Raw genomic sequence first — 20,251 nt, 5'->3', positions numbered from 1 at the left:
GTGAATACCTCCTCAATTGTCATGCTCCCCTGATACTTTTTCAAAAATTTTTGAGTTTTTAAATTTCTGTGAATACCTCCTTAATTGTCATGCTCCCCTGATACTTTTTCAAAAATTTTGAATTTTCAAATTTCCGTGAATACCTCCTCGATTTTCATGTTCCCCTGATACTTTTAAAAAAATTTTGAATTTTCAAATTCCAGTGACTACCCCCTCAATTCTCATGCTTCCCTGAAACTTCTTAAAAAATTTTGAATTTTCAAATTTCCGTGACTACCCCCTGAATTTCATGCTCCCCTAATACTTTTTCAAAAATTTCGAATTTTTCTATTTCAGTGAATACCAATTTCGTAACGCAGAAAATAGAATTCGCTCCGTCGACTAGTCCCTCTGACAGCGCGGGTACTACTGAGGTACTGAGGCAGTTACCGAGCTGGGGGGGGTGAGGCACCCCCTCCCCAGCATTGGGTGTGGCGCCCCCCTCTCTTGGGGTGAGGTACTACGACGGTGGTGGGGTCACTCAAGCCCCCAGACTGAGCCTCTACTTCAGTCAATCCTCTTCCCTCTTCGTTGGCAACGGCCACAAGACAGACTGTCAGAGCCAAAAAAATCTCAGAAGAAGAAGAATCCTCTTTGTTCTCAACTATTGAGAATTCCAAATCAGATGAAAGTGAGATTTTCAGCATTTCTTTTTTTTCAACAGAGAATTTAAATTAAAAAAAAACAATAAAAATTTCAGAATGACACAACCAATGGAATCATCAACCAAAGAAGCTGGAGCAGTTGTTATAACTGAGCAAGAACGTGATTTAGCTCAGAGTGCACTTGCAGAATTCCAGAAAAGATCCTACGGCTCTTGTTTGACGTACCTAAATAAATTGGAAACACTCAGGCCGAAGGATTTAAAAGTAATGCATAATAAAGTCATTGTGGAGTATTACAAAAATGACTTGAAGAAAACAGAACTAGCTGGAAAGAGTTTAAATGCTATTTGCGGAGCACCAACAACTGTTGATTCACCTTCCGACAGTCCGGATGATGTTGAAAAATGTGTAATGAGATTTAATCAAGCTGTTTTACTCTATCACACCAGACAGGACGAATTATCACTGCAAATACTCACCAGATTGTTCACATTTGTTGAGCCCATGGGTAACTCTCTTCCAGTAAAAACTGCACTCAAATTTTTCCGACAAACTGATAAAAAATCATTGGTATTTGATGATTTCTATAATTGCTACATTGAATCACTCATTTGGATGACGTATTCTCTTTTTCAGAAGAAAATTTGGCGTGGAATGTTTGTTTACTTCTGATTGAACTTCACATTGTCACAAATCGTTTAGACGCTGCTCTTTCTCTCATAAATTACGTCGAAAGTCAATTCATCTGCAGTACAGACTCGTCGAAATTGACTTCATCACCTTCGACACCATCTGGGGAGAAGGACGGGCCATCGAAGAATATTGTGATTAAAGAACTGAAGGAGAGAAAGAAAGACAGTATTGATTCAACGAATGATCTATTCAGGATAAAATTATTAAAATATAAAGCCAGGGTATATCTCTTGCTTCAACAACCGAAATTATGTAGAAAGGAGTGGAAGCTCCTTGTCTCATTGGGAACACCTGTGGTAAATTTTTAAAAAATAGCAATCAAATTTGTTTTCGTCATTCTTCGGTCTCTAAACAATTTATTATTTTCTCTGAGATTAATAAATGAGAGATCGACCATTAGTTTATCAGAATATTTACTTTTTCTGCAGTTTTTTTGTTTTTTTTTACAGAATATTTCAACAATGTTCCTTAAAGCTCATCTGGAGTACATGAGAGGAAATTTCAAGAAGTCACTGAAGCTTCTGAATTCGGCGTCGGATAATTTAGAATATAAGTAAGCAATCGCCTTTATTCAAAATTATTCTAAACGATAGAACAAAATTGCGAGGGAAAAGCAAAAAGCAAAAGCAATTGCACGTAATAAATAATTATTCACTGTATTATGTCCCGAAATCGACAGAATCTGCGGAGAATCAGCAGCTGTTCTGTATTATAACAACGTGGCATGCATAAATTACGCGAACGGAAAGCCAAATTTAGCGGCATTTTATTTTCAAAAGGCTCTCGAGGAAAACAAGAAAGCAATGGAAAGTGTTCGAGTGAGAGATGCCGATCCAATATCCTCTCAAGCCTTATTCACCTTAGGAGGTGATCGACATTACGAATTGATGTTCGGTCTGGGTGTATCGTTGCTTCAAGCGGGACAGGCAACAAAAGCTTTTGATTGTTTCACCGAAGCTGCACAGAGGCTCCACAACAGTCCAACCTTGTGGTTAAAATTAGCCGAGTGCTGCATCTACTGCCATAAACCCTCAAACGAAATAGATTTTGATATTCCCAAGAGACGTGAGGATATGGTCCAGAAAGTCGTCGGTTGTGGGGTACACAGAAAAATAATTCTAGCATCAGCACTGAATAAAGACCCGAGGTATCACGCTGAGAATCTCTCGTACGCAATTCCACAGCCAACTTTACAATTTGGAATGTTATGTTTAAAAAATGCATTGTTTACCCTGCGGGAAGAGGAACCCTCAGCACGAACTATCAATATACCATCCCAACTCAATTCCTCAGCCTCTTCAGGGGTGACAACTGGTCTTCAGCCCTCAATTGCATCACTGGCATCACCAGGTCATATTCTAGGTATTTTTATTCATGTTCCGATGACTACGAATGGCTATTGTTTTATTAAAATCGTTAAAATAATTATCAGGAAATCCACCAGCGGCTTCAGTCAATCGGGTTACATCTGAAGTAACAGCTGTCGAATCTTCAAATCTGAAAATAGCAATTCTAGGAGCTTCTGCCTACGTGTCGTTATGTCTGGGAGATTACATCGCAGCATTGGAGCACTCGAAATCACTTCTGGCGATTGAAAAAATTCCTGGTGCCTACAGAATGCTGGGAAATCTCTACGCAGCCGAGTGTTTAATTCTCATGGATAAAATTAATGAAGCTATTGATCATCTCAGGTTACAGAATCTCGAGGAGTTAGACACATGTATACCTGTCCCAGATGCACTGGATCCAGATAAAACTGTAGAATCAATTGTTAATACCAAAAGTAATGAATCAATTTCTCGTCATTCAACTTTTCTCTGTGATAATTATCAGAATAATTTTCCTTGAATTCACTGAGTCAAATTAATGTTTTAGAATGGTTTCCCACGAGTCTGGTGACAGCAAAAGCAATTCTTCGATATAATTTAGCAGTTGCTTATGCAACTAGAGGAGAACTAGATAAATCCAGTGAAATTCTCAAACAAGTTTGGGTATCGAAAGGGCCAGACTGTGATGTACCAATACACGTAATAATGCTAGCACTTTACATTGAACTTCAAAAAGGTAAATAAATAATTTTTCAATGTGTCAAATGGAAATAATCATTACAAAATAACATTACAGGTCATGTTGACATTGCAAGATCAATAGTGAAGCTGCACTGCCCCCAATACTGAAGCTGAGATTGAATATTGAATAAACAATCATGTATATTTTCATTTATTGTAAATCTAACAATCAATTTGGATACCTTTAGAGGTGAGATGATATTTTGTAATAAAGGATTTATCGAAATCCAGATAATCGTAGAAATCATGAAGTAAAGTTTAATGTTTTGGATAAATTCTGTATTTCTTCGTCATTCTTATCATTATTTGTTAATCAACAAACACATGGTAAATGAGCATGAATAATTCGATCACGTGATGAAGTTTTAATAAATTGTCCTCTGAAGAGATAAACTCCTGGAACGTGACCCATTATTTTCTCGTCAACGGATTCGTGAGTATCTATAAATTATCCCGCTCTAATAATAACCGTTTCAACTTCATTTTAAAAACTGTGCCATAACAAATTAAATAGTCTCCTTTCACCAAATCTGTACCCTCATATTAAGGACATGAGATCGAAGGAAAAATACCAGGGCACATGTAAGTAGACCAGTAAATACTCTTGAACTGTGAGTAATTGAACGTTCGAGGATCGACTGGCTTTTATTAATAATCACCCTAGGGTAATTTAGATTTTAAACACCCCAGGACAAAACAGTCTCTGATATTAACCGGAATATAATAAAATGAAATGACATCGAATCTCCAAAAAAAATGAGACAATCAGAAATTTTGAAAAAACAGATAAAAGGACTTCAAATATATTTTACATTTCAATTAATTATTTTTATGTATGTCATTAGATTCATTATTTATTAAAGTTCTTTGAATAATCGGAATAATAAATAAAGTAATGAAATAAATGCCTCAAACTTGATAATGAATTTTTAATGAATCCGTCATCGAGATTATGAAAAAGTTTAAATAATAATCTCTTAATCCTCTTCACCCTGGAATATGGAATCCTGTAATGACAATAAATTTATGATTAATCGATTGAATTAAACGTTTAAAAGTTAAACTGAAATCGGTGCATGTGCACCGAGTACATTGACACGCAAACAGCGAAATTCAAGTGAAAAATGGTGGGAGGTACATACAGGATCGAGTGAAATAGTTTATATATTATATACAGTGGAGAATAAATGGTGGGGATAAAACGGAATCGGTGAGGTGGTGCTGCCTGTTGCCAAAGAATAATAGCAGCTTCCAATATGGCGGATATAGATTCACACGTATAGATTCATTTATAGAATAAAAGAGTGGGGATAAACTGGAGAGTATTCTCTGGCTGCAAACATCAGAGCTGTAGTACCTCTGTCATTTGTGATTGCATCTGACGTTAAATTCATCTGAGGCTTTTCTTCCCTGACAGAATTTCCATCAACAAAGTGTTCAAGCATCACCTCCATGTGATCATCATCAGGATTTATTCGTCTAGCTGAGATTCAGGTGAATATCTAGAATATAGATGACAAAATCAGTTGGTTTCTGGGAATATATGAGGTGAATTTTTTTTTTTTTTTCTGTAGAGACGAAAAAGAACGCGCCAGTGTTGATGAGAGGCGTCTCATCCAGTTTAACATTCAGACGAAAACAAAACAGACCGTAAAATCAGTCATGCTTTTCAATGCTATTGTAGAAGAATTTCCTGTGTGAATTTTCTGCATGAAATATCGGAGTGATACGGGCTTTCCTCGATTTTTTCAACCAGATCTCTACTATGTACTCGAGCGTCGATTGAGTTTATTCAGAAAGGTGGAAAGATCGTTGTTGCCTGGTGATTGGATTGGGGGATTAACGAGATTTTGACAGGTGGAAAATTATTATCAGGAAGATGGACGCTAATGTGGAGAGGGAGTGCAGCGCCCTGGGTGGACTTTTCAATCAGATTATTGCTGATATGAAGGTAATATTTTGATTAATTATCGTATCAAAGAGCAACGAGTTTTAATCGATATTTGTCCACGCTGTTCTTTGGTATTTTATTGTTGTCAAACAATCCTGTTAATTGTTTTTTATTCAAGAATGGTACACCACTGTGGGAGGATTTGATATCGAGAGCCACAAAACTTCACGCTTGTTTGAGAGCAGCTATTCTGGCGGTGTCAGCCTATCTTGAGGCCTTCCAAAAAATTGCTGATGCTGCAACAAATTCCAGGGGTGCTACTAAAGAAATTGGAACTGCCTTGACAAGGATATGTCTGCGTCATAAAGCTGTTGAAACCAGGATGAAATCTTTTACATGGTATAGAACCTATCTCGTCATAAAATTACTCTTTTGGATTTTATTATTTGTCCCAGCAACAATTTTGATAATTCAATTTCATTTTACTTGTACTTCTTCAATTTTTATTCCTTCAATTGACACAGTGTTCTCCTTTGATCGTTAAAAAATCGAAATAATTGACTTGAAGTCTCCAATAATCGAGTATCATTTGAAATTTTTATTATTTAGTGCAATTATGGACCGACTAGTGATGCCCCTCCAAGAAAAACTAGAAGACTGGAAAAAAACCCTAATAACTCTCGATAAAGAGCACACTAAAGAGTACAAAAGAGCCAAATCCGAGTTGAAAAAGCGTTCAACTGATACACTAAGACTGCAAAAGAAAAAAGCCCGAAAAGGTATTGTGCAGAGTCACGGCCACAATCAAACATCGACTCTGCAAGTGCAGAGTAATCGTATCGATGATTCGGAATTGAATAGATTGCTCGAGTCATCAGCAGCGAGTGTGCAAGAGAAACGTTTGAGTCTAGAAGAGACCGAACGTAAAGCAGTGCGTGCAGCACTTTTGGAAGAGCGTGGACGTTTTTGTCAGTTTGCTAAATTTCTCAGACCAGTTCTTGATGAGGAGATATCAATGCTGATGGAGCTGACTCATCTTCAGGAGGTTTCTGATCAGTTGGAGAGGCATGCAGCATCGCCACACGATTTGCCAGCAGCCTCGGAACAAGTTATCACTGATTTAAAGGGACGAGAGATGACACAGTGGGCATTATCAACCCCACCCTCCAGTCCATCACTCTCACTTGGCTCAAGAAAAAGTTCAATGTGTTCAATAAGTTCACTAAACAGCAGCTCAAGTGGTTCATGCAAGAATCATCCAAGCTCGTGCAACCATCAGTGGCACAGATCAATGTCTCAGGTAATCCTCGAAGCAATTCAAAAGCTATCGAGATAAATGGAGCTGCATCAAGTTTTTCAATCATCAGTTGTAGTTTTCAATCCTGCAGTTCATTTTTTTTTTATTTCTATGCATTGCCCTTGCCTTTGCCTGCTCTTGAGTTTTTCTTTATTACTCTTTTTTTTTTTGTTATGAATGTTTTTTTGGTAGTCGATGTTGTATAATGGTTGTAGCCAATTGGTACGAGACCCTTCAGCATCGCAGGTACGGGTACAACGACACTTAGACACTTGTCAAGTGGATGTTCACGTGATTCTGGATTTACTTCACAGGATACACTTTATAGGCAACCTATTTCTGAGCATCAGGTAATTATAGAACGTAGATAATTGATGTGGAGGTACAGAACACCTATTGCTTATCTATTTCATGTATTCACGGAATAATTAACAAAAATTCAGTATTTTTGTAGAATAATAAACATGTGTACCTTGTCCCTTTCTTCCTAACTTGAGGGAGAAATAATTAACCTTTTGCATACATCGCATGTTTTCCTCGTAGAAATATTGTAATCGTCTTGTGCAAATGCAAAATGTATTTTATTTTGGTCCAGAATTTTTCAGTAAGAGTCGTATATTGAGTTTAATTCCTTTTTTTTTATTCCCAGGTATCGAATGTATCTTCCCACAGTAATCAGAGCAACTGTCCAACGAAGCCCATGACAAATGCAACTTGGCCTGATCTGCAGGAAACGGCGGTTCTAGAGAGAGATGCTCAAGCATCATCTGTCAACGAAAGACCTCACACGATCTCATCAGCATATGAGAAAGGACATCAGAGACCTGCACTGAGTGTTTACACATTCCAAGCTCCAGACGCTGGATGCTGTCACAGCCAGCCAGCATCCCCAGTCTCATCGCCATCCTCAAATCCTCAATTGGCGCGAGTCCAGATGCGTAAGAATAGCGCTGGAAATATGAGACCACCGATACCAAGCAGATGCTCCAGCTTGGAGAGACCTGCGGTATCTGGTGGCAAGAATGATGGAGCTGCTGTTAATCGGGGAAAACCAAAGCTACCACTGCCTGCACATTTGATGAAAGGTGGGATAATACCTCATTTATAACATAAAAATCATTTAATCATGGACTAATTAATTATCTCAAGACTTAGGAAACCATCAGCAGCCCATGTACGTTAATATGCATGAATTGGCTAGCTTGGCAGCTAATCGCGCTCAAGAAATGCAAATACCTGCACCTGCTGCCACGACTTCGACATCTAGAAAACAAACGTCGAGCAATAATACGAGTGTAAAGGTACAAGAAACATTTTCTCGTTAACAATTAAATTAATAATTGTATTATAATCAATGCATCGTAATTATCTTATCAATTGCTCAATTTAATTCCCAATGAATATATTATAATTATAATTTGTAATGATTGAATGAAATGATTTGATTCTCAGACTGAGGCAGTGGCACCTGAAAAAGATGTGGGTAGTGCGACCTCGGAATCAAGTTTGGAGTCAAGCAGTGGCTACGGAAGTCAGTCAACACTGCCAACATTTCCAGGTGTTCCAAGTGAATCCGAACAAACAGCTGCCCCACCAACAGCTGTTCCTGGTGGCTCATGTACAATACCACGACGTGGATCAATGCAGCAGACGAGACCACCACCACCAGCACGTAGAACGTCAACAATTATCGCCAGTAATTACGCAAGTACAACAATGATTGGAGCAAGTGGGGGATTAATAGCTGCTACTGTTCTCACTGCTGGCCAGCGTACAGAGACCACTGTATCTGATGAGACTGAAAATCTTCCACCCCCACCTGCATTCCTTCTGGAAGGGAATTCACCAGCAGCGAGTCCACCTCCTCAACGATCGATATCAGTTTCGGAGACAGTTCGGACTCTAACCGAATTACGTCACACCCCAGCGAGTCCTTCATTCCTTCGAAAAGCCTCGAACCAGCAGCAAACACAGCCCCAAGGAGCTGTCAACCAAATAACCCACTCGACATTCACCGAACGTTCGAGTTCATCCAGAAGAGTATCAACCACCAGCATGGAGTCGACATCATCAGCATCATCTGCTCAGTATCAGGGACCCGGTGGTGTAGGCCAGGGTTTCATGGCAGTACTCAGTTCAAAATTAATAAATACAAGTACAAGTGTCAATTCCAGTAGCAGTCCTAAATCAACGCGAAAACATATCAACGTAGAGGCAAACCAGAGTCCAAGAACACCTGTTGGATTTCTCGAGACTCTCAATGCTAAATTAGCAGCTCAACAGCAGCAACAAGCACAGCAGAGCCAAATGCTGCCCCATTCGGGTCAAATGCAGCAAACACCGCAAGTGATACAGATTTCACAGGGGAGATCGAGTACTACGAGTAGATCAGCCAGTGTCAGACGAATAATGGCTAATCGAGTGCCTATTATTGATCCTCATCAAGTACGTAGTTCATTGATGGATCAGATAAGACGTGGCACTTCATTGCGCACCAGTGGACCCATCAATGATCGCTCAGCACCGCAAATCTACTGAAAATTTAATTTATTTATTGTGTGGAATCGTTCATCAACAATAGCTGCATTTTTAATGGATAGAGAGAACAATCTCAGTCGGAGCATCAAGTATGTTCGAATATTTTTCTTCATTTTAAAATCTCATTCCGCTTCAATGCAATAATATTCCGCTCTAAAACTGCCAGACATTACCTTCCTTTATTTTTATACAGGATTTATTATTTTTTATCTGTTTAAGTCGTTCAATTGTTGTTCCATCAGTGGATGTATGAGAGAATAATTAAAAATACGAGAGCAATCACATGTATCAGTGAGAGAATCTCAAGAGAGGAAGTAAAAATTATTTCAACGAGAGTAAATAGTGATTTTTCACTATCACGTGTCACTCTTGCCGATTAAATATAATTAATACTATAAAAAATTGATAATTGACAATACGAAAGGCGAGAATGGAACTGCTATGAAATTTAATCAAGGGTTTATCATCTCTCATACATCTTTCAGTAGATGTTATTGACTTGGAGCTTTTCACGTCGTACATGAAATAAATTCATGAAGGAAGGAGAGCGTATAGATATTTGGTGTTGATTCAATTGTATTCTGAGAGGATGGAAATAAAAATACTGATATATCTTTTCTTTCTAGAATTTTACGGTAATAAAATTTAGCTAGCTGTTGCATCGGTCAACAGTAGCGATAAAACGATAATAAAACAAATTATGACAAGATAAATTGATGAGAGAGATGCAGTGATTAGTTATTAGACGTTCATCGTAGCAGTTACTGTGGAAAAATCGATAAAATAAAGACTTATAAAAAGGAAACGTACGATTATTATTATTCAGGGTATCAACACTTGTTAAATCGTTGAAATAATATTAATAATGACAATAATTGTCATAATAATAATAATAATGATGATGTCGTATATCAGTGGTGATAAAGGTAAATAATAATTTCGAAAATTGTCTTTGGTAATAATTGAGAGTATTTTAGAATATATCAGAAGTTTGAATTTATGTTTGCAGAGATTTTGGACATGACTCTCGTGCTTCGATGATTTCTGCTGATGAGTATCCAGAATTTGGAAGAGTGTAAATCGATATCATACCATCTAGAGGTTTATTAACATAATCCCCGATGTGTCCAAGCAGATGCTGATCTGATTTATCAGCATGTGATGTTGAATTTCCAGTAGCAAATATCAATGCAAGACTTCCAGGTTTATCCAGAGCTGGACATGTGCAATTTTCATTCATCCTCAGTTCAATGGTGAATCTGAGACGCTTGGGATGAGGCTCAGAGCGCAAATCCAACAGCAGTCTTGCCTTTCTGAGTCTTCTGATAGCTACTTTGACAACAGCTGATGATCTGCAGTAGATGTCTTTGATGTCTGATGGCGGTTTGTCGCCACAATGGGCGCAGCTGCTGCTGATTATCGATTGATTGGGAAGTAAATTGAAATCCTCATTGAGATTGCCGGATCGATTGTCCTCGGTTTCGTTTTGAGGGGTGAGAAACTCCTGGGGCTCCCTCTCTTCCTGATACGACTGGAAGTTGAATGGGGGTTTTACGTAGACAGGTGGTGGTCCCTCAATACCATCCGGTGTATTTAATTCATGATCAATCACAACGAATGATGGATTATCAAAGAAGAAGGGCCCAGTGGATTCATCAGGTTCTACACCACTTCCAGCATCAACAGGTCTCACTAAATCCACTTCATCGACTGATTCTATCGATTTTTTTGTCGTTGCAGTTGGAAAAGTCATGGGAATTCTCTGGATCGTCGAGGACTTCAGAGATTGTGTGATATTCTTCTGCAAAACCTCATGCAACATTGTCATCAATTTTTTTACACCTGGAGGAGAAAGAGGAGATGGATAAACGGTTTCATTAGAGACTTGTCTCGCTTCATCTCCTGTTTGCACTAGGGTTGCGTCCTGGGGAAGATTCTTCGCCGATCGTTGAACAGACATTTCCTTGTCGATGGGATCATCGAAATTGAAGAGCGGTGTTGGCTCCGGTTCATTGGGAAGTGAATCCAAACCCTCAATATCCACATCACGAATACCACAGGTTTTAGCAAAAGTATAACTCTTAACAAACGTCAACTCCTGCCGATAGTAATCATACAATTTGATAATCGCCGGCTCTGCCTTTTCCACGAGATTCTCTCGAGTAACTAAAAAAGCAATACAAGTTCTTTCGCTCGTCAATTTATCGAAATAAATAGTAACAGAATCCCTAGCCTCTTCAAACCGTTTAACTCCCGTCACCGGTTCCTCAAGAAGTGCATGAAGTGATCCTTTATCTGGAATAAATCCACTGATCATTCCGATCTCCAACAGTGCCATATTGCTCTCTTCATCTGCCATTTTGTATCTAACACAGACACTTATTTTTTGCATAGAGCACTCATCCCCAGAGGCGACAGGTTCTGTATTGACGACGAGATCAAAAGCCTGTGATCCAGTGGCTCTTGCCACATTGTACTTCAAATTCGTTTGAACAAGAACACATCCTTCACCCTCAGCAAATATCTCCACCAACGTAGGAAGAACAGGTAAACGCACCTGAACAAGTACCATACGATTATCCTCATGCACCCTGACGACTTTAGCAACATCACCAGCAGTGACAAGTACAGATAAATCCGTGTAATTAGTGGACATTGCTGCTGCGTATTTAGCAAGTGCCTCGAGACCAAGAACTGTGTCCTGAGTGGAGGTGAATCCGCCCTCTGCATTTCTTTGCTTGGACATCCACCTGACAGCTTTGAGTGCCAGTGCCATATTGGCATCACCACCGAGTTTAATCAACGACAAAACAGCATAAGCCGTCATCTCGATGCTGAGGCCCATCGAGGGTTTGCCCTTGTCCTCCCACCACATGAGATCGTGAAGACGAGTGGATCTTGACAGGAGTGATTTCATACTGGCATTGGCATTCGGATGCTCCAGCAGTGTAAGAGCATAAGTAGCTAGTGCTGCGGTGTAGGGATTGCCATCAGCTTCATCAGGCATTCCCTTCTCCAAGCAGAACAACGCATTGCTGATGATCGAGGGTGGAAGACTCTTTCCACTCTCGAGTAATGAGACTAAAACGTAAGCCGTCAGTGCAGCTGGGAACGACTGGTTCTCATCCTGAAGACCTCCCTTCATGTCCTTGTGGAAGACACGACCGATCAGAGGAAAGCAACCGTTCTCCAGCTGCTTCTTCACAATCCATTTAACTGATAACTTCAAATCTCTCTCGTCAATGTGAATGTAATTACGTGCCTGGGCAAATGATTTGACAACGAATGCTGTCAGCCACATTGATCCACCGCTCTCAGAGCTGTGAGGTCCGAATGCAGAATAAGAACCATCAGGATGTCGATAGTTCAACTCCCTCTGGTATCCCTTCTCCATATTTCTGATAGCTCTTCTCCTCAATTCTGGACTTGTCGAGCTTCTCCGTGTTGCATCCAGATAAGCGATTGCTTGAATATTTGGTACGAAGAGAATGAGATTCTGCTCGCCGCAGCCAAAGGGCAGTCTCACCAGGTTATCAAGATTTTCTAGAGCGGGACCCAGAAGATCTCCAACGAGGGAGACATATGCCCTCACACTGTCTGGTACGTAATTATCTGGTAAATCAAGATTCCAGGAGATACTCGAGTCATCGCTGAAGTCTTTGGGACAGACGAATGCTGATTTTGTTGTTTCAATGGGAAAGCCTTCTGGAAGAACTAGAATAGGTTTGACAATTGCATCTTGAGTGAAGACAACTGTATTGGGACCGCAGGGTTTCTCGTAGTCTGGATCAACTGATGCTGATACAGTGACATTAATCTCACCGATAATTCGAGGCATCAGGACGTATTCGTGGACTACACTTTGTCTAGCTGGTACGCAATAATTCCCAGTGGAGTTTGAGATCTGGAGATCAAAGCCTGAAGCATTAACCAACTGAATCTTGACTGGTAAATTGTGCTGCATGTAATTGAAGAGAGAAACCTTCATCCGAAGGAGTTCACCACGTTTAACGCTGTAAGGAAGGCTGTAATCCAGGAAGAATGGCTGAATGGCGTTTATTTGAACTGGCTGGGCAATTCCCAGGCCATAATTCGAAGAAATGCAGATGGTGTGACCTATCCAATTGGTAATAGTGTGTGGAAGATTACGTTTTATTACAGCTCGACCTTCTTTACCCGTTGCAACGAGATCCCACAGCCAGGTTTCAGGGAAATATGACCGCGGTGCTTTTAGAATGTGATCAGGAAGCTGATCAGCGTAACCGAGGTCTGGACCTGGTGCTGATGAATCCACAACAGCAAAATTTTGAAGGGGAAAGGCTTGAGGCATCATTCGCACACCCCACATTCTGTCTGGCTCGTCCATTCTCGTTCGCATCATCTCGAAGTCGATATTCTCCCTGGATCTGATCCACTGATTCTGAGGACAAGGACGCGACTCCAGGATTAAATCACTCATGACGATAACTCCGAAATCATCGAACGCCTGCATTGCATCGACATAATTCACTCCACCGATGTGAATAACGTTTCGTTTTTGGCGAGTATTTCTGTGGAGTTGAGGATTCCAGGGCTGTTTAAGAGCACCTCGCAAGTCCCAAACTGGAGGTACCTCCACAGCTGGTGAAGGAAGGGGATCGATCTCCTCGATGCTCGTTTCAGGTTGATTAGTCTTTTTGCAGTGACTCCAAACACTTTGATAGAGAATTGGAGTGTCACGATTCAAGTGAAACCTCTTGGCCTGCTCGAACGCAGCATCAGCGTCGACAAGACTTTTTTTTATATCCGAGAGATAACTCGTTGATTGATCGACAACGGAAATTCCACAGAGAGACCATGGAGCAGCTTCCACGTGATATCTCGCCAATTCCCCAGGGGATTTAGTGTCCTCTTGCCAGTGGGTTTTAACTCGATTCTCAAAGCAGTGACCAACTTCAATGGTGTAAGTTGTGGCGACAGTTTCTCCGTCGGGTCTCACGTAATACAGAAGTAATTCCGAAATTGGGGCCATACTGGGAGTTACTTTTACACTGAGAGGAAATCGGTGGACAGTATATGTCGTGGGCTCATTCCTGGTGATGTTGGATTGATGATGTGATTGATGATGATTACTGGAAGCTGGTGAAGGTGTTGTAGTAGTCTCAACAGCACCAAGAACATTTTTAAAGTCTGAATAATTTAAGACAGAGTCTCGATGTGGCTTGTGCCTCACATGCCCGAATATCAGTAAATCTCCCTTGGAGTTGATGGAGTAATGAAAAGCCACGGAATCATTTCTGGATGTGTTCATCTCATTTGGCATCGTGTACATGACATTGAAGGGATATTTTTCACCACAAACTATTGGCTGATCTCCACGTGCAACCGCTAGATAACTGTCTGATGGTGAATACCAGGCGCCAACGTCAATATAAGCTGATGGTTGATCCATAAAAACTCTCCAGCGTTTATCAGGAGAGTAATATTTCGTCGAGTACTCGATTCCAGTTGCCACAAAACTCAGGAGTACGATATTTTTGTGCTGAGGGGGTACGATAAAATTGACAAAACCGAGTGGTGATGACGTAAAATTTCGACACTCAACGACAACTCTCACCCATTCGTCTTTACCTCGAACTCTCAGACAAAGTTGAATTTTTTCGTCAGCAGCTGGAGTCTCATCTTGCTTCAGAACTCTCAATTTACCGTGGTAGGGTAGTCCCAGTTTAAAGTACTTCGGTGTATGGGGTAGGAATTCGAGTTTTAGTGCTTGATGGACAACAACTGTACGACTAGTCGCTGTTTCAACTACTTCTGTACCATCCTCTGTTAGATTTGCTGTTAAGACGATACTATTTGGTGCGACTTCCCAGTGAGGAAGACCCATTCCTGATGATGTGATTGTGAAGGGCTCGGCGCAACCATCTGGTGATTCAATCCGTGTCTCGTAATTGATCGCTGGAAAATTGTGCTTTCGTCGCCAACTGGGAGTTTGAGGGGTAGATTTTAGTCTCAAAGTACCACGAACTGGTTCACCGTAACTGTATCTTGCGCAGATACTCCAGGTTGCATTGTCAGCATCAGCTAGGATGTAACTCGGGCCTTTTATGGTCACTTGAAAACGTGGGAGCACGTACTTTCGCACTTCGAAGGTTGACGTGTGAATTAATTGGGGATGGGATTTCTTCTTTTCTACTTTAATCCGCCAGATACCTGGACTCGGCTCGGGAGACAAGGGAAATAGTAGTTGAACTATTCCTCGATCTGTACTGAGATTTGTCCACTGCGCTACTCGAACTTCTGAGGGATTCTCGATCCAAACTTTGGGGACCTGTGAAGGAAAATTAAATGAACGTCAGTAATCAAGTGATAAACTACGAACTGAACATTTTCTCAGGCTGTTTTTCCCAAATATCTCGAGATTGAAGGAAAATATTGATTTTTTCATAACCACCTTTTTTACAGCCCTCAAATTTCTCTACGAAAAATCTATAATCAAAAATTTCGATATCTCCCTTCAATTGCAAGAAATTCCCTAAAAACTGGTGTTGAAAAAATGCCCTTGTCTGAATTAATTGAATTGCAATTGGAATATGATTAATTAATTAATCAAATTTGTTGAGACAAATCGGGGGAGATAGAGATAATATTAGATTATACAGGAATAGTGAAATAAGAATATTGAAAGATGTAGGAGTGGTTGTAGATTATAATTTACTTGTCGTTTCCACGGTTTTAAATCGTGCGTCAGCGCTAGAAGACGAATATTAACGTCCTGTCCAGGTTTGTACACCGGCTTGTCAGTTTCAGCGAACATTATAACCGAATCATACTCGATGTACACTTCCTTTTCGGTATTGATGTGATACTCCGGGTACTTATCGAATCTGATCTTCAGTCTCAATCTCGCCATCGTGTACGTCATTTGCGCACGATCTGGTACAGCCAATTCTAAACAAGTCTCGACACCTGCAAATAAAAATTCATAAATGCAATAAGTCCAATGCAATGACATTTCCTAAATCAGTGAATCCTCAATTTGCTTGTACCCAAGTCTAATAATAAATAAATAAACCGTAAAATCAGTAACGAAACAGTAAACTAGAACAAGTACATTTTTTCGTGATCACTTTTCCCCCGATATCTCAGAATTGAAAGAATCTATCGATTTTTTTGTAGAACCACTTTTCATAGAAAAATATGAGAGCTACAAAAAAGGTATCAATGAAAATATCTTTATCTCCCTTCAGTCCCGAGATATCGGGAAAAAACGGGCATCGAAAAAAATGCTCTTATCCCAGTTTATCATTTCACAACAGAAATATGTCAACAAAAAAAATCCCTTCGAATCCCTTCGAATATTCAATAGGATTCCGAATATATTTCAGCTTGAGCTACCAATCAATTGATATAATTAATAATTAATTGTCCTATAATATTTCCCACGGTATTTTTGTAAAGAAAAAAATATATCTCCGAGGATTGAATTTTTTTCCATGACGCAGTCCGAATTCGTGTCCCCTACGTACATAACGAGCTATTAAATTCGCATTGACTTGACGTTCACCCTTTTCATAGTATCACAGGAAGTGACAATTTCAATGTGTGATCTGTGACAAGTAGGGATGGCCCGATACTAAACGATTACAAATTTGTCCATGAAAGGGTATAAAAACGCCAATCCAATAACGATCCGATGAAAAATAATTCCAAAAACTCAAGATTAATTTTAATTAATATTCTTCTCCTTCAGAATCATCCCCCTCCAACCTGCGATTAATTACTCATCATCATTAGATCAATATTAATAAATAAAATCTTCATACAGTGGAGTAAAAAATTTTTATAAACAAGAAACAATAAATCATTGAAAAATTACGCATTTGTAACAGTAGAATAATCACGTAATCATCGAAGAGGCCAATTCAATTGACATAAATTTCAGCCAGAGGCTCGTTAATACTCCATCCACCGATTTTCAAATTGATATAAATTAAGCAAATCTCAATTATCCCGAGTCAACCAATTTCAATGCTAGACTCCATTCCGTAATTTCCCATTGATTACATAGAAATAATTTATCTTCCCTAAGGTCAAAGATCCTTCTCCTATCGCCTTCTTCCGCCCCAGTGTCGTAAGAGTGAATACTAGACCCTGAGAAAAGGAATCTCAACTTGCCTGAATCGAGAAGAGTCCCTGTGGAAGCCAAAACTTCTTCATCACTCGCTGATGCCGGTGACAATAGCTCCAGCAACACGTGAGCCGGTGGTTCCAAATTGTGAAGTGATAAACAACCGCTTTCAGTTTCACCAGCGAGAAATTTCTTCGGCGCGGTGAAGATGTATCCCCTAGAGATGATGGTGAGATTAATATAATTGCAGATATAATTGCAGATGTAATTGCAGATGTAATTGCAGATAATTTCAAAGATAATAATTATGTGAATCACCTGTCAACAGCTTGAACACTTTCATTGATGATAAAAATCGTCACCAAGAGGTGAAGACACTGCATGAAGCTCCTAGGCATCATTATGAATATAAAAATGCCCAATCACAAGTTCAACTCGCCATTCAACACCTTGAATCACTCATTAAAGCAACACACTGATTTATTTATTTTATCTCTCAAACATAAACCCTGAGAGCACATCCCAACTGAAGATCTCAATGGGTACTAGTCGTGGCAGTCTCGATCAGTCCATACTCTCCCCCTCTTTATTCCCTCATTATCATTTAACCGTTCCAACGAATTATTTACTCGTCTCATTCTAATTACTCGTCTATCATAAAAAAAATGAGGGAATTTCCCATTTTCCGAGTAATTATCGAATTTGATCTCTTCCTTCAATCGTTTTCCTCACAACTACCCTGAAGACTTTAATTTAATTTAATATAATTATAACTTCTGACCTTTGCCCTTTACTATCACGAAATTTATTTTATCATTCAATAAAATTTTGTTTACGTACGTGAGTGGAAGAGAAATTATTGAAAATTGAAATGACAATTGTATTGTTGAAAATTCTTGTTTTTCAAAATTTAATCAGTACTTCCCAGAATACCTTACATGTATTTTTGTCCTTTTTTTGTCAAATATATTATCATTTTGGTAATGATGCTGTCAAGATTAATGTTTGACTGTTTAAAATGTCAATCTGTACACAATAACACTGGCGATTGCTGCAATTGTACCACCGACGAGACTCCAAGTGAGTTTTCCTGTTGTTTTTGATGGAGAAATTGTTTTCTTGGAAGCAGGAGTGGAATCCTTGGGATTTCCAATCATCTTACGATAAAGATTCTTCTCATGACTGAGATATTTCGTAATCTTCTCTTTTAGTATCGATAATTCGCGAATAATTTCACTGGAATTCGGATCAAGCTTCATTGCATGCTGCAGCACTGATATTGCGTTAGCATGTTCACCTTTTTTATGGAGAATTCGTCCTGGAAATTGAGAATAAAATTTATGGATAAGACTGTAATTATTCAAAGTATAATGTAAGCATCATCATTCATCATCCAGAATTAACTTGAATAATCTATAATTAATTTACAATCACAGAGAATCGATCGATTCTTGCATTTTACAGATTTCAAGACTCAAATAATACTTTGATGACAACTCCGATTTCTTTTTAATTTTCAGTACCTTTTCTGAACAGTGCCTTAATATTTTGGGGATCAGCTCTCAAGACATTGTTCACACTCTCAAGGGCAGCTCCATAAGCTTCTGTCTTAATCTGAGCAGCTGCAAGATTATTGTAGACCTTCGTCCTGTCCTCCAGAAGTATTTGCAGTTGAGAATCCGTCATGATGTCTTCAGGTTTTTTCTTATGATCATCTCCAGAGGATTGGAGAAAATCCAAAGCCCTTCTGTAGCACTGAATAGCCAAGGTCGGCTCATTCCTGGCGAACCACCAATTACCACGTTCACGTTTTTTATTCCTAAAATGACATCCACATTTTTCACTGATCGACAATAAATTGTCACTAAAAAATAATTGATAGATTTAATATACCCGAATTCCCTTCGCTGTGTAAAACCCATCTCCTCGACGATAGGCTCCATCTCCACAGCCTTCAGGGTAATATTGTAATGGAGTGTTGCTCCAGGTGGAATGTCAGGCTTTTTTCCCAAGTCACCGTAGGCAAATCTTGGAGATATTTCAATCTGGGCTACTTCTCCCACGTCCATTAATGCTACAGCCAAGTCTAGTCCCTGCACATAATTATTTTCCAGAAAGTAATGATTATCATTGGATTATGACATTTAGAAAATCATCAAAAGGGATTAATTAAAACCTGAATCAATTCAACATCTCCTAGTTGTACCACAAAATCTGGGAGGCATTCAACTTCGGTGCCATCCTCTAATCTTCCAACGATATCAATGGTACAGATATCATTTCTCTGAGGACGTGTGTTGTTCGTCCCTTTAGTCAGAGTTTTTTTTCTCAATTCGCCATTCCCCAGGATATCCATCCACTCATTTTCAAGAGAATCACTGAGTGCTGCTTTGGTGAGTGGATCCTCAGGATCAACATCACCAAAATTCAAATCCTTAACGAAATCCTCTTGGGTGTGTTCTCCATTTATTTGGGATTCCATCGTTTACTCCACGTCAGGTCCCACGACTGTTGGATCAAAAATGCAGTATCACCTCTTCAAGACTATTCCTATGATAAAAATTAACAATTCAATTAGCACATGCTGGAGAAAGGGTTAATTAAATGTGAATTACTTATAATGAACATTTCGTGCTGCAGGTGTTGAAGATTTTCTCAATAATTCTTTTTATCTGCAATTACCTCTTTTTTAGTGGACGAATCATTAATTCATGACTACCTCGACATGATAATTAGGTTCAACTCAAGAACCTGCTATAAATATGAATGCTCCTTTCGATCGATTATTTTTTATTTACAAAAATCCCACAAACTGTAACATCATCCCATGATAATAACAGATGGCGTTGCATTTCTGTTTTTTTATTTCTCTTGGAACCTAGTGAATTGTGAATGGCTTCAGCAAAGAGGATTGAGTAAAGTAGAGGCTCAGTTCTGGGGGATTGAGTGATCCCAGCGGCATGAATGGTTTTTGTTTTTTATTTGTTTAACTGAAATTTAGCCGACGGT

The 20,251-nt window shown here is 39.3% G+C and overlaps 4 protein-coding genes across 6 annotated transcripts; 2 read left to right on the top strand and 2 right to left on the bottom strand.

Annotated features, from left to right (window-relative positions):
• The first annotated feature begins 564 nt into the window (after nt 1-564).
• Nucleotides 565-3,681, top strand: Not10 (CCR4-NOT transcription complex subunit 10). The gene is made up of 8 exons (XM_011314506.1): nt 565-670; nt 740-1,152; nt 1,281-1,633; nt 1,787-1,890; nt 2,017-2,699; nt 2,770-3,120; nt 3,213-3,401; nt 3,462-3,681. Exons 2-8 carry the CDS (start codon nt 741-743, stop codon nt 3,512-3,514), a joined length of 2,145 nt encoding a protein of 714 aa, XP_011312808.1. The 5' UTR covers nt 565-670; nt 740; the 3' UTR covers nt 3,515-3,681.
• Nucleotides 3,682-4,727: 1,046 nt separating this feature from the next.
• mim (missing-in-metastasis) lies at nt 4,728-9,836 on the top strand. 3 transcript variants are annotated; one of them, XM_011314485.1, is made up of 8 exons: nt 4,728-4,900; nt 5,163-5,357; nt 5,476-5,696; nt 5,907-6,597; nt 6,810-6,944; nt 7,244-7,679; nt 7,744-7,895; nt 8,047-9,836. In XM_011314485.1, exons 2-8 carry the CDS (start codon nt 5,286-5,288, stop codon nt 9,130-9,132), a joined length of 2,793 nt encoding a protein of 930 aa, XP_011312787.1. In that variant the 5' UTR covers nt 4,728-4,900; nt 5,163-5,285; the 3' UTR covers nt 9,133-9,836. The 3 variants fall into 3 exon arrangements, with proteins under 3 accessions (XP_011312787.1, XP_011312779.1, XP_011312796.1); XM_011314477.1 differs by having other exon boundaries at nt 4,981-5,357; XM_011314494.1 differs by lacking the exon at nt 6,810-6,944 and having other exon boundaries at nt 4,981-5,357.
• Nucleotides 9,837-9,928: 92 nt separating this feature from the next.
• Nucleotides 9,929-18,084, bottom strand: LOC105272352 (murinoglobulin-1). The gene is made up of 4 exons (XM_011314454.1): nt 17,561-18,084; nt 17,290-17,459; nt 15,830-16,080; nt 9,929-15,442 (listed from the first exon to the last, which is right to left on the bottom strand). The coding sequence occupies exons 1-4, from the start codon at nt 17,641-17,643 to the stop codon at nt 10,130-10,132; spliced, it is 5,817 nt and encodes a 1,938-aa protein (XP_011312756.1). The 5' UTR covers nt 17,644-18,084; the 3' UTR covers nt 9,929-10,129.
• Nucleotides 18,085-18,123: 39 nt separating this feature from the next.
• Nucleotides 18,124-20,061, bottom strand: zda (peptidyl-prolyl cis-trans isomerase zonda). Its single transcript, XM_011314465.1, has 5 exons — nt 19,925-20,061; nt 19,419-19,792; nt 19,136-19,335; nt 18,766-19,061; nt 18,124-18,560 (listed from the first exon to the last, which is right to left on the bottom strand). Exons 2-5 carry the CDS (start codon nt 19,722-19,724, stop codon nt 18,256-18,258), a joined length of 1,107 nt encoding a protein of 368 aa, XP_011312767.1. The 5' UTR covers nt 19,725-19,792; nt 19,925-20,061; the 3' UTR covers nt 18,124-18,255.
• Between the last annotated feature and the right edge of the window lie 190 nt (nt 20,062-20,251).

The sequence above is a fragment of the Fopius arisanus genome, unplaced genomic scaffold, assembly GCF_000806365.1.
Source record: "Fopius arisanus strain USDA-PBARC FA_bdor unplaced genomic scaffold, ASM80636v1 scaffold00004, whole genome shotgun sequence".
NCBI classification, from domain to species: domain Eukaryota; kingdom Metazoa; phylum Arthropoda; class Insecta; order Hymenoptera; family Braconidae; genus Fopius; species Fopius arisanus.
Note: the sequence above shows the minus strand (reverse complement) of the source record. Positions and strands in the feature narration are given on the sequence as shown.